The following is a 14,440-nucleotide window of genomic DNA, read 5'->3' on the forward strand; positions in this document are numbered from 1 at the left end:
ACCTCTCTGTGCCTGTTTCTTAACCTGTAAAATGGGAATGATAATAATAGAAACCACCTGATAAAGTGTCATGCGTACTAAGTGAATTAATCTATAGCAATACACATAGTAAGACCTCAGTGAATGTTAGCTGCTGTAATTATGACCAATTGTGATAATGCCACTCTTGATGGAGATTGCACAGCCCATATCGCTCCTTTCATAGATGGGAAAAGGGGTGCAATATTATGGGCATACCACTTGTTCCTCAAAATCTTACTCATTCCGCTCACCTGGCTTCTGCCATATCATTTAACTTAGATGCTTTTTGCATTATATTAATTTGCTCTCGTTTAAATGCTCTCCTGTTGGGGAATTCATTTGTGTAACCATACAACAGACAATGGAAATTTTTCATACCAAATCATTAATGCTTATATGCATGTGGAATAATATGTGAAATACTTTCTTTTGAGTTCTCTTAGTGGGGTTGACTTAAGATTAACAAATGTAGTAGCTTCTGTGTTTGGAGAGCCCCAAGAATACCCTGGCCCCAAAAAACCCAACTCGGCCCGGTTGCCTGGATGCCCGAAAGTTCCTGTCTCCAGGTGACTCCTTAGGGGTAGACGCACTGTTACTTGGGACTGAGAACGACAGATATATTTTGAAAATGGATTAACCTATCTGCAAGTAGGCTCCTTATCTAAATTTTCACAAAGCGAATCCCTCCAGCAAACCCGGGGAGAAGGAAGTTAAAATAGCGTGAAGCAAATGTGAACTCCAACTCTGAGCAGCCTGTAGCCGAGTGCCCTGTCAGCAAAGGCATTTTCTGAGAAGGGAGGGAGATGCTGGAACCTTCTTGGCTGCCTCCCAAATTCCCCATCATTTGTCAGCCTGGGACCCTGTGTTGCATCTGGGCTTGTTCCCCGTTTCAGAGCTCAGATCATGTATGAACGGTCACATGTTGCATTTAAAAAACAATCTACCCGGTGCTCAGTTATCTTTGAGCGGAGAGGGGACAAAAATCAATTGCGAGGGTTTTAGATAAGTCTTTGCTTCATTTTGCTTGTAAACACATAATCATCTTACTTGATTTTATGACTTTGGTTTGAAGTGCTAAGCTTCCTGGACTTTTGTTTTGTTTTGTTTCTTTTTCTTCCTTTTCATAAAGGAGGGTGTAGTGCTGGGGTTTTGCCGTAACCTCACATCTCAGTCTGCGAAATCTTGTAAAGAGCTCTGGGATGCAGTGCTGGGATAAGTATCCGTGCGTGTGGCGAGGTGCAATCTGGGTGAAGTTCCCAGACTGGTTCGCTGTGGGTGAATGTCCAAATCTTTTACAACTGCTTCCATTGTTATCTGCACTCTAATGTCTCCATTGTTCAGGGAAATGTATTTATGGGGACAGGCTGATGCAACAGATAAGATACATGGACTGGATGTCAAAGTACTTTGCAAGGAAGGTGATTCAAACACAATTCAGGTTGGGGTAGGGAATGGATTTTTGCAATAAAGGAAATTTCCGGATGTTAATGTGAGTTATTTCACTTAATGGAGTTGGCACAGGACATCCCAGAGGTTACAAATCCCTCGCCTGGCCAGGGTGAGCAGGATATCACGTTTCCCGACAGCCTGCCTTGCTCGCCTTGAGGTGACTTTGTATGAAAAAAAATGCCATCAATCATTAGAGAAGATCAACTCTTGTTGCTTTATCTCTAAGAGAAGTCTATCCTTGCCTGTTTTTCTCTGAGCTAGAAGGTCTAGGCTGAATGTGACAGGTAGCTTTTTGGAATGTCCATCATCTTCCCAAAGGGGTCTTTAAATGAACCTGTCATTTTGTGCCCAAACAAGTAGTGTTTTAAGGACCTGCTGCCCAAGCACATTGAAAAATGACAACCACACCTTTGTGTGGTTTTTCAAAGAGGAGTCCTATTCCCCACAGTACAGCAGGAGTTTCTATGTTGTACGACTATGTGAACCTGGTATTCTGTCTCAAGAGCTCTGGTACCCCCAACTTGCCCTCGTGGTGGACTGGCTGCTCCACCCGGAGAAGTAAACGATTCAGTCTAGATGAATGGGTAAAGAAGATGAGGTATATTCCTACAATGGAGTATTACTTGGTGATCAAAAAGAATGAAATCTTGCCATTCACAACAGCATGGATGGAACTGGAGGGTATAATGCTAAGTGAAATAAGTCAGTCCGAGAACGACAGATATCATGATTTCACTCATATATGGACCTTGAGAAACACAACAGATGAACACAGGGGAAGGGAAGGAAAATAAGATAAAAACAGAGAGAGGGAAGCAAATCACAAGGGACCCTAATGACACAGAACAAACTGAGGGTTGCCGGTGGGGAGTGGGCGGGATGGAGGGCACTTGTTGGCATGAGCACTGGGTGTCATGTGTAGGTGATGAATCACCGGGTCCTACTCCTGAAACCAATACTACACTGTATGTTAATTCACTTGAATTTAAATAAATAAATAAATACATAAATACATAAATACATAAATAAAATGATTCCGTCTAGGCCTTGAGGTCCTTGAGGGCATCGGAAAAGCTTGTTCTGTACATGCATGCTTACAAATGGGACCCTGCATATCTGGCCCAGGAAGAGAGAACGTTCCATCTCGTGCCATCTGCTTGCTCCTTGAAAAGTGACCGGAAGTGAAGGGGTACCATCTCTGAAATAATAAACTCAGCAGGGGAAGAGAGCTTGCCTCGTCAAAATTGGATTCACACCTATGTTAAGGGAGCATATACATTCCGTTAAATCAGATTTGCCTCATCTGGGGAAACCGAGGCAGCGGTATAAACAAAAATGCGTAAGGATGGGGAGAGAAGGTAAGAATTAGCCAGTTAAGCAGCTTCCCTTCCCTTGCCTCTTCCACGCTCCTCCTGCCTGGAGGCCAGCCAGCTGTCCTGTACCACCCACACTCGCCAGTACATTACAGTCGATTATTTGTCTCTTTTTGTCAGCATTGAAATGAGGAGTCAGGCCCTGCCAAGGTGGCTCCACTGAGTGGGGCAATGATTTATAGATTAATTATTTTAAGGAACAAGGCAGCACAGCATGATGAAGTGGAAAGAGTGGTGCCCTAGGCGAAGACCCACATTTTAGTGCTGGCTCTGATCCTTAATAGCTGTTTGACTTTGGGCAAATCACTTAACCTCTCTGGGCCTTAGTCTCCTTATCTGTAAGTTGGGAATAGCAACAATTGACGGTGGTGGCGATCCAATAAAATCCTGGCTACGAAAGCATTTTGTTAACTCTAGGGCACGAAACATATGTAAAGGATTGCTGTTAGGTTTCTAGGGACATGCACGGTGACACCACTCAGCTGCTGAGGGGCTCCACTGTGTCACAGGACCTCAGGAAGTACCCTTAGAAGTCACATAGAAGAGAAAGTCCTGAATCTGTTGCCCTTATAAGCAGTTCCACAAATCTGCTCAACTGTACGACAGGAAGGGAAATGGGTCAATTATAAATAGTGTTAACTAAATAATATTTCACTCCTTAACACTAAAGGGCCCCCAAATGCCCCAAATGTTTTATGAGCATTAACTTTTCAACATTAAGAACAATTTGGGATATGAGGTATAAGTTACAGTTTATGGTCTCTCCATTATCTGTGCATATGGAGGGGAGAAAATGGCGGGTTATCCTAGAAAGTGGAAAACCCCAAAGTCACATAGTATAGGATGGGGTTTCCTGACGAACGGGAAAACCCATAGTACCTGATGTGGTTCATAATGTTTTCTTGAGGCTGTAAACCAGGGGAGGCACTAAGAGATCATTTATGTGATACAATTATTCTGCGGGGAGTCCATGAGGTTGATAAGCCATATGTACGTAGTTCTTACTTTTCTTGAGCACGATACTTTCATTTCACAGGCGAAGAAAATAAAGGCATGTCTTAAGCCAGGTCATCTAACTTCCCCATCTACGGCTCTGCCCAGGAGATCTCGTTTCTAGAATTCTGACTGAAACCCTCACTGCCTCCCACACAGAGAGGGGTGGACTCTTTGGACTGGTTTTACTTCTCAATTCAGGGACATATCAGCAGTAAACGTCCTGTTGGAGACTGGTGGTAGAATCAAAACAGACAATTGACTTGTGCCTGTAGACAGCTGTAGTGGCATTACAAAATCACTGAAGTCTGTGCCTGTGTGTCACCAACAGAACTGCCCGAAAAAGTGAGTGCTGGATTGTTTTGTCCACGTCACGCCTTTGGACTGGTTTGACCGCTTCTTACTGGAATTGGGTGGTTGTCTGGCGTTGCATTTCCACAGCCTAAAGGTTACCACATTTTCACCGGGAGCGAATTTGTACTGTGAGTGAAGAAAGCGCGAGCTTCCCGGGTATCCAGGCACTCAAGGCAGGCCCGGCCTCAATTGTGACTGATTGTTTCCCTCGGGCTGGCAGTTGCTCTGGGGCTGATATTGAATGTTACTATATTGGGAAAGTTGGTCACATCATCCTAACACGAAGAAGGGACAGGCAGACAGAGTGCTGTGGTGCTCGGAGGCTTTGCGTGTGGCAGAAAGGCAGGTTTGACAGAGATCTCTGGTTAACTGCGGGGAACTGTGCCTGGTAAGGACGTGAAAACCCTGAAACCTTTCATGTCCTCCGGACAGCCGTCTCTGAGCACCACCGGACACATCTGGGTGCTAGTCCTTTACCCCTCTGGCCCTTCATAGTGTATTCACGGCAATAGTATCGCTCACCCATTCCTCCTTTGCACCTGCCTTTGCCCAGATGTTGCCTGTTGTCTCATGTCCTTGTGTGGGTGCCTGCCGGGTCCTTCCACGTAAAGTATAAACTACCCCCGGAGCAGGGAGCTGGGTCAAGTGTAGTGAGCCTGATGACCATCTCCCCAGCACGCTGGGAGGGATTCTGGAGGGCCTCCCTACTAAACCCATTTCTCCACCCAGACTTTCTTGGTGGCTGAAATTGCTACTATCAGAGCACTTCAGCTGGCTAATGACAAAGAATGCTCCTATTACAGTGTTCATTTAAGGACACTGAACCATTATCAGCCGTTAGCACCCCCTCTCGAATTAGTGTATCCTATATGCTAGTCAGTCACCCAGAAAAGCTTTGTTGCGATGGGACTTCAGATCAGGGCGGCTGTGTGGTTTTCCAACCTAAAACCGCCAGTTGCGGATCTTGCGTCAGGTCCCAAGCCTTACCCTCAGTCTCCTTTCAAACGCCGAAACGTTGCCTTTGTTTTGCTCCTTGCGCTGCCGCCACTCGATGAGGTTTGCATTGTGCTCTCCGGGCAGGGAGATGTTGCATTTGCCCAGGGTGGGGTTGACCGCCCCGGCCAAGATGTGCGGCTCCGAGCTGAGGCTGATCTCCATCCCGCTGGCGAAGGTGACGCGCAGAGAGCCGTCCGGACTCACACGATAGGTGCTCTGGGTATTTTCTGTAGACAGAGGAGCAAAGGAGGAAGAGGGGGAGAAAGGGAAGCACGGCAGGCAGAGAAGAGACCAGCGGAGCCTCAGGAGGCAAGTCTGGGGCGGGGTGAGCAGAGGGGCCGCTACGGGCCCAACTGCCTTCTGGGCTAGCCAACCCCTCTGACAGGCCGACGCGCTCTCTGTCCGTCTGGGTCTCGTTATTTTCATAGCTGGGGTACCTTGTTTCTCGGATCAAAGATTCCTAATACTGCAGGCTGTGTTTGGCTTTCTCTTTTTCAGTTTTAAAGAATTCCCTCACAGAATCCATCTGGGACCTGGTGGGTTGGCCTCCTCATTTTGACACGCTGGGAGCTAGAAGGAGAAGACGAAGTTCAACTCTGCCTCCTTACTGCCTGGGGACACCCGCTGACCTAGCGACACGGTAACACTGACAGAGGTTGCTACCACCGGTCCTTTCAGAGTGAACCTGAACTCTGGACACTTGGGCGTCTGGGCCCATAACCTAACAACGGAATCAGTCCTTCATGGCTGGGCAGAGAGAAAACAAGACATTCCCGCCAAATGCAACCCTCCCTCCCTCCCTCCCTTCCGTTCTCTTCTGTTTTCTTCCCTCCCTCTCCCTCCTTCTCCTCTTCTGCCCCTTCTCCCCTCCCTCCCTCCAGGCTTCCTTTCCTTTTTCTTCCATTCTTACTTTTCTCTCTGACTAGAATGAGATTTTAATTCTCTCGTTTCACTTACATTCTTGCCTCACGTCAGCACTGATCTAGAATGCTAATCTCAGCTGGGGCACAGACTTCATTTCTTTAATATAACCCAATCAGAGCCCGAAAGAGCTTTACAAACAGCTGGGTGTTGGGAAATGATCTGAAGGAGGAGCGGATTTGGCAGGGATTTAACCTCACAGCTCCCACAGAGATGTGGCCCAATGTGGCAACGTGAACTTTGTGAAAGATGTGGTTTCGTTTGGGTTTTAGCCTCTGTAGCTGGAAAATAGGGAGGAGAAGCCATCTCCTCAGCCAGGAGCCAATTCTATTTATTAATGGCGTGCAGAGGTTTGAAGGCAGAAGTTAAGATAGGCGAAGTGGGAAGTATCCTTACCTTGTTTTAAAATATATATGGTACTAGTTGCCGTCAGGTTGGTTGACATGAGGACATTTTCACGGTTGGAAGTATCTAGTTCCACTTTTGTCAGCTTCTCCAGGTCGCTGTGGAAGCTGCTGACCTCTCCAGTGGGAAACGTCGCATTGGTCAGATGTCCCTCGGGGTCATACCTGAGGAATGTAACCGATCCCGACTTTGAAGCCTCTTGGCAGTGATAACAGGCCTTCGCAAATAAAAATCACTTGGCAGCTAATACAGTTTAACTTTGAGTGATAACAAGTATTATTAACCTTGTTCAATAAGAAGAAAAAGGTCAGAGAGATGATTAATCAAACGAAGGTATTTCTTGCAGCTTCTGAATTCTTGATGACTTCCTTGAGCTGTGCTGTTTTACAGAAAAAATATATCTGGTAATGAATCACCAGGGTGGAAAACTGATTTATGAATCATGTCCTGCTGTGTGTAATGTTGCAGGGAGGCCTCCCTTTGCAATTTGGGTCGATCCCATTAGATGTGATGGATAACAGACACCAGCAGAGGGTGCTGTTGGCAAAGGAAAAAAGGGCAAGAACCGCCCCAATGTCTGGAAGGGCAATAAACTGATTTTGCATTGTGATAGGAAAATTATATTTGCCGTTTAAGTTGCCAAATTTGAAATGAATGAATCATTCTTTCAACAAAATGAACAAGCACAGAGGATAATAGAAACATGTTCATCAAAACATTCTGGAGCCCCCTGATCCCAGTGTCACTTAATTTTTTTTTTTTAATCTTTTTAGAGTATAGTACATAATGCGTTGTAATTTGCCTATATGAGTAAGAGACAAAAAAAATAATTACCTGGGATAATAGGCAATAACATATATCTGGAAATATAGTCTAGTGAGTTTCCTTTTTTTAAAAAAAAGTCGGAATGATTGGCAATCTCACTGTCCTCCAAATGGAAACTGCTTCCCTGAAGGCTTTTGATGTGGAGCTGTTCTTTTATTGCCAATAGAACCATGAAAAATAAACACTTCATTAAAAGTAAAGGCATGCACTTGGAAACCCATTACTGTTTTCTTTTCAAGTTGCAAATTACAAAATATTTAAGCACTTTTATTTGCTTTTAATATGTTAAACAATTATATTCTTTTTACCCAAAGTGAGCAGGGTACAGCCTGGACACGATGGCGAAGTCTGGCTTCACTATTTCCTCCCCCGACAATTATGCAAAATGGCACAGTGATTTAGTGTTAGTTCACTAGGTTTTAAAGAACTCAGCCTGGAGAGTTGCTCAAATGTTAAAACCCACACCAGCCTTTGGTAGGCTTGGGAGAGGGGGCTGGACCTTATCTTATCAGACGGAACTGAACTTGGGGCTATACACAGTGCCACCCCAAGCTCGGTGCCACGTGTATGCGTGCATGCGCACGCGCACACACACATGCTAATGGTTTAGACAGTCATGTATGCATATAAAAACAATCAGATAGGTCATTTGACGTCACAGACATGCCAAGCCCAATCGTTTAATTGGATGCATCCTTTGTTTAAGTGCATTTTAGTCCAAATGGTCATTGGTGTGTTGCTACTATGCAGCTAAGGCCTCATTATCAAGCAAAGGCCGAAGGGTACTGTTTGTACCTGGGGTTGACGGCAGAATCCTGGGCCCGGCTCAGCCTGTTTGCCCATGGTCTGCTCTGGGGCTCTGTGGCTGCAAATCCCAGGCCCCTGATGAGAAAGAGGCATGGAAGGGCTTGAGTGCCCAGCACGGTCTCAACCCGTCGGCATGGTCTTCCTTCCAGGATACGAAAACAACGTCTACCTTTAATCATCCCAGGGTGCCAAGCTGCTTTTTCCCTGCGGCAAAGTGTTTCCAAGAAGCAGAGAGAAGGAAGCTGCCTTCCTCACAAGGGAGACTGGGGCCCCACAGCCGGGATTATGCAGACAGCTCCTCTCTGTTTCACATCCATCGACAGCAACTCTGCCTCATTGGATTACCCTTCCTGATTTCTAAGTGGTTTCCTCAAATCATGGCAAGGTCACTCATGGTCATTCTCCCAGGAAATCTGACTTAAGATGCTATGCATGCAAGTTCCCAACAGGCTTTCCAGCTTGGGGCAATTTCCTTCTTTCTCAGTCACCCGGCCTCTTGTTTTAAAGCAAGATTTCATCTAAAGGGGAGGGCAGTGGATGTGTCCACTCCTCAGGGCAAGATGACAAGATCAGATGCCATCCGAGCCATCCATGAGCAGAGGTACAAGTGCCAAAAATTCCAACGAGACTTAGCAGTGGCCAGTGGATAAGTCTGGTTTCCTAAACCCTTCTCCTCCAGACATCTTTTAAGCTCAGTCACTGGTGCTCTTTGTCTGAGATTATACATTTAAAAGCTTATTCCCCAGAGCACAGCCATGTTCCTACATATTCTGTTCCCATCCCCACTCTCCAAATTGACAGGAGGACATTTGGAGAGGAAAGATAAATAGTGCTGGATAAGACTGTAATTACCTGGAAAGATCTAGCTGGGAGGTGGCTGCCTGATCCTTTTCTGGTGAAAGAAACAATGGTGTTGGGGATCAGGTAGAATTTTCCATAGCCCTTCCCAGTTGCTGGGTAGTTCGAAAGTTATATTGCCTGATTTCCTTTCCATGGCTGGACATGCATCCTTCTTGAAAATGCATATTTGACTTTAAGTCTATCATAAACAAAGCACTGTACCTGGAGGGCGTAATGCTAAGTGAAATATGTCAGACAAAGACAAATAGTGTATGATCTCACTTACGTGTAGAATCTAAAACAAAAAAGAAACCACACATACCAAACTCAGAAAATATCAGATTTGTGGTTACCAGAGGTGGGGTGGGTGGGGGAATCGAAGAAAGGTAGTCAAAAGGCACAAACTGCCAGTTAGAAGGTAAATAAATACTGGGGATGTAATGCACAACATGACGACTATAGCTCCCACTGATGTATGGTATATAGGAAAGCTGCTAAGAGAGCAGATCGTAAAAGTTCTCATCAGAAGGAAAAAACTGTTTCTCTCTCTCTCTCTTTATGAGATGATGGATGTTAACTAAACTCGTTTTGGTAATCATTTCTCAATATTAGAAGTAATTAGGCTGTACACCTTAAGTTTCTACAGTGCTGTGTGTCAATTATATCTCAATAAAAATGAAGGAAGAAATACCCCCAAAATAGCCGTGAAGCACTTTATCCAACACACTGACATACCCCAGTTCTGCCAGTCAGTCCTAGCAATCACATTTGGTGGTTTCTTCCACGTGGTGTCTCTGTCATTTGTATGGTCCTAGGTCTAAACATATCGCCCACCTCTCTTCCGTGGGGTCACTTCCCAAGGAAGAGTGACAGGCGGAAGTACTCATCAGTGCATAATTCCCACAACTTTGGAAAGATTGCTCAAAAGTGGATAAGAAATAAAGGGAGCCTTTGATTTCCTATGGCTTACTTGAGGTTTTTCTCTCCGTCACAGGGGAATGCATGTTTCCAGACTGAATGTCAAAGATACAAGTTTAATCAAAACCTCTTATGTTGTGTGTTTCCCTTTGGTGCCTGCATCCTTTGGTGCAGAGTACAAGCCAATATGCTGCAACCCATCCCCTCAGGCCCCTCAACATGGTAGCAAGCCCCTCCTTCTCGTGGCTCGGAGTAGCACTCGCTTAACGAGGCCTGCGAATGCTGGCTGGTGAATTGTGTGATCAGGTGATGACTGTAGTCTTCATAGTCATCAGAAGCGGGTCTAGTAAGAGGAGATTTGCCATCAGATCGTCCCTTCCTGTCGCGATTTTACAGAATTCCACTATTGAGGGTCTCGCAGGATACCAATCAGTGAAGAATTGAGTATAACTCCTGTTCTGCTCAGCACCTTGATACACCACGTGCACCTGGATGTGTGTGCGTGTGTGTGTGCATGCGCATGCCCCCATTGGAGCAAAGAAGACATTTGTAAAGGAAGTTCAGAATTCATTCTGGTCCTGGGGGCGCATATAGTTTCGTTGGGGTAGGGTGATATTTACACATTATGAAAAATATATTTGGTCTGATATTTTCTCATAAGGGATAGCCTGCCCTGTTCCCTGGAGGACAATTTAAGCCAGAGCTAAACCATGCAGCGTAAAAACTAGAAGCTCCTCCACCTTGCTTTGAAGAAAATATTAAAGATTATAGAAGGAAATTCATTACTTATATTTTAAAGGAAAATAGACCCTTTTCCCTTTCTTATGCCAGAAACCTAACCAACCTAATATAAGCATTCTGTGGAAAATGCTGGAGTCCCCTTCCTCACCAATAACTTCATTTGGCTTCTTTTGATTCGGCTCCAAGTCCATAATGCCCTTCTATCTCCACTTGTCCTTTATTCAATAAGTATCAGTCTTGTGTGAGGTACCAGAGGTACAGTGCTGAATGAAATTCAAAGCCTAGCGGGGCAGATAAGACATTCACACAAATCACTCTAATGCCAGAATATTGCCATGTGCTTCTGTAAACAAGCTATAGAAGCTCAGAGGAGGTAGAAGTCTTTCCAGCTGGGCTGAACAGAAAAGGAAGAGAAGGAGATGGTATTTAAATTCTAGAAGGTAGGTAACGCTCAACTCTTGGTAGGTAGAGATGGGAGTGGAGAGGAAGGCATTCCAAAGAGAGGTGATGGTATGAAGAAAAGCATGCAGGTGGCTGGGACGTCCTTTAAAAGAACTGGGTTGGGGCACCTGGGTGGCTCAGTCAGTTAAGCGTCTGACTTCAGCTCAGGTCACGATCTTGTGGTTCGTGGGTTCGAGCCCTGCCTCGGGCTCTGTACTGACACTGTGAAGCTGGCTTGGGATTCTCTCCCTCCCTCTCTCTCTCTCTGCCCCGTCCTGCTCTTTCGCTCAAAATAAACTTAAAAAAAAAAAAAAAAAAAAGGACTGGCTTGCTGGGGCACAAGGTTCCTCTAGGAGGGTAGTGGGAGATAAGGTTGAGAGGCATGTTGGAACCAGAGCAGAGGGGAACTGGGGTACCAGGCTCTGAAGGAAAGCAGGTAGTCAGTAGAGAGTGGAGAGGCATAGAAGCCTTTTAGGGAGAGAAGAGTGTGATGAAAGCAGTACTTTGGTGGCAGCAGATCTTAGAAGGGGATATGTGGAGCAGGAAGGCATGTTGGAAGGCTGCAGCCTTCGTCTGTGTAGGAAGATGGTGGCCTCTTGCCTTTATTCAGTGTACTGTGATGGCCCATCATTGGGATTTGTCTTCCTCACTAGTTTGTAAGCTCCTATCCATAGAGGGAGGGCACCCCTGTCTCACTCGTGCCTGTTTTCTCTGGCACAGAGTAGATTCTCGCTACATCTACTTGTTGAGTGAGTGAAATAAAATGCTACCAGTGGAAACGGAAGGGATGGGTGGATACAAGAGCCAATGTGCTTACAGAAGAGACAGAGCCGGCTACGGTGGTACCGGGAGGCCAGGCTCTGCCTATGTAGATGTCCTATGCGCTGCAGCTAATCCTTCCCACCAGCCTCTGGAATCTTTCCTACTGGCCTACTGGAGGCCGGTAGCCTCTCTTCCTTCTGTTCACTCCCTGTCGCTCTTGCAGTTGTCCCCAGCGTGACCCACGACAGTTCTGTCTGCTCATTCTTGATCCTTATCAAGGGCATAAAGCACATACATGGAGAGGTGACTGAGCAAAGGTGTTGAGAGTCTCTGTCTCAGGAGACCTGAAGGGACGGTTGACAATTCTCTGTTCTTGTTTAACTGAAATCCTTCGCCTGCCTGGAGACAGGGGGCTGGACCACGTGGTGCTTTAGTTCCCTCTCTACTCTGAGACTCTAGAAAACACTGGAAACATTTTGATGTGTTTAGACCGATTATTCATTTACATACATAACCAGTTCTCCATGGGAATCACATCCTATGCCCAGGCAGGTATATCCCCCAGAGGCATGGCTTGTTTGCTTTGCCCCTCCCCTCTACTTCTAATCTTACGAGGGAGGAGGGAGAATCCCTCATTAGCCACCTTCCATAAAATCGAGCATTTATAAAATAGCCTAGAAGGCACTCAGAGCTATTATGAGGGCCTTCCAATTTGTCAGTGGATGGCTTTTTTTGGGGGTGGCAGGGGGTTGTGCTAACAAGGGCCGGAAAGAGAGAGAATACAGTAGACCAGGGATCAAGAAATCATGTAAAGTCACAGTCTCGAGTGGACGGCTCTCACATGGTCAAGGGCCTGAGGAACTATCTGCTCAGCCTGGACCAGCAGCAGTGACACACTGAAGCTTTGGCCTCAGTCTGGGACCTTCCCAGTTTACTATAGTAGAAGCCTCTGCCAGGGAAATGCTTGGGAAACAAGCAAGGGCATCCTGGCCGCTCTTGCAGGCTCCTGGGCAAAGAAGGCTTGCCTGCTGTGTGTTTGCTGGGCCCCTCCCGTGGGCCCCCGCTGTGGCAGGGTCATTGCAATTAGGAACCCGCCAGCCCCCTCGGGCCAGAATTGCCTCCTTTGGTCGGTATTCCTGCTTTGACAGTCACCTCTCCGTGAGCCATTTGTCTGTGGTCAGCTTTCCCCGTGACATTCAGGATGCGTAGGGGCAGTCAAGCATCAAGTACTAATACTTGGGGTGTGCAATTTTGAGCCTGGTCCGAGTCAAACGGAATTATGAAAATCAATGAACTATTTAAACAACATCACATTACCTAATACAAGCCCACATACTACCACTGCACAAGATGCATTTTAAAATCCCATTTGGATGACCCACTGGTCAGGGTCATCCGTGTCACTTCTTCTCCCCATCGCCACAGATAATCAGAAGCTGGATGGATTGCTGGCTTAGCTACCTGGACGCGGCAGTCCTCCGTCCTGCCAAATTTTGCTTCTGTTTCTGCTTCTCTGTCTCTCCCCTCAGAGCAGAATTTCCATTTCCACCTTGGCAAACAGTCTGTCCCCTATGGCCATGGAAGGCAGCCTCCTCACCTCGGAGAAACGCTCGAGTTCTGTCAGGAGGGCCTGGCAGCAGCGGCCCAGCCATACTCTAGTGACCTCGGCAGGGCTCTGACCCTGGACTAGAATAGTGGCTCCGGTTCTGGGTTCCCCAGCTTCAGAAGGACAGAGAAAAACTCGAAGGAGCGTTCAGGACTGGCTTAACGCCTTGGAGGATAAAAGTGAAAGAAGTCAGACTCTGTATAGAGAAGACCGTAAGAAGAATCAGTTACGTCGTGCAGGGTGGGAAACTGCTCATGCTTTTCTGTGCGGGTAAGAAGGGACAGGGGCAGTGTCACATTGGGCACTGCCGTTCGGCACCAGAATGGACTGCTTCAGGAGGAAGACGGGCTTTCTCTCCACAGATGCTTTTCAGTTAGGAGGGTTTCAGCATAATCCTGGCTGGAGTTAAGGTGAGAGGAGGAAGAAGTGGGTATTTAGCCCCCTTTCTCTCTCGTGGTGCTATCACACTCCTCATTCCCTGCTCCTGGAGGGAAAGTCTAGCTCCTCAGACTTCCCATGGTCACTCTTAACAATCCCAGATCCTCCTCTTTTTTCTGGAAGGCAGTGAGGGTAGTAGTGGAAAGAACACTGAACTGGATGCTCAAAGACCTGACTCAAGGCTCAGCCGGTGAGCAACTGTGAAGAGGTGAGTGTGTCCCTATCTGGGCCTCAGTTTCCTCATTTGCAAAGTAACTTCTTTTACAACATTTTTTTAAAGTTTTTATTTCTTTTGAGAGAGAGAGAGAGCGAGAGAGAGAGCATGAGCAGGGGAGGGGCAGAGAGAGGGGGAGAGAGAATTCGAAGCAGGCTCCGTTCTGTCAGCGCAGAGCCCAACATGGGGCTCGGAGTCACCACCCGTGAGATCGTGACCTGAGCCGAAATCAAGAGTTGGACGCTTCACCGACTGAGCCATGCAAGGGCCCCTAAAATAACTTCTAATGTCACTTTGTGGCTGTAAAACTCCATAATTACCCCCATGTGAATGCCT

General features: G+C 46.5%; 1 protein-coding gene across 1 annotated transcript in view; it reads right to left on the reverse strand.

Moving 5' to 3' along the window:
• Positions 1 to 14,440, reverse strand: part of TENM1 (teneurin transmembrane protein 1) — a 556,826-nt gene that overhangs the window by 23,860 nt on the left and 518,526 nt on the right. The window contains exons 26-27 of the mRNA XM_032592148.1: positions 6,504 to 6,676; positions 5,178 to 5,413 (exon numbers count right to left, since the gene is read on the reverse strand). Of these exons, the coding sequence (XP_032448039.1) occupies positions 5,178 to 5,413; positions 6,504 to 6,676 (409 nt within the window). The remainder of the gene's footprint in view (positions 1 to 5,177; positions 5,414 to 6,503; positions 6,677 to 14,440) is intronic.

This window comes from Lynx canadensis, chromosome X (assembly GCF_007474595.2).
Source record: "Lynx canadensis isolate LIC74 chromosome X, mLynCan4.pri.v2, whole genome shotgun sequence".
Lineage (NCBI taxonomy): Eukaryota > Metazoa > Chordata > Mammalia > Carnivora > Felidae > Lynx > Lynx canadensis.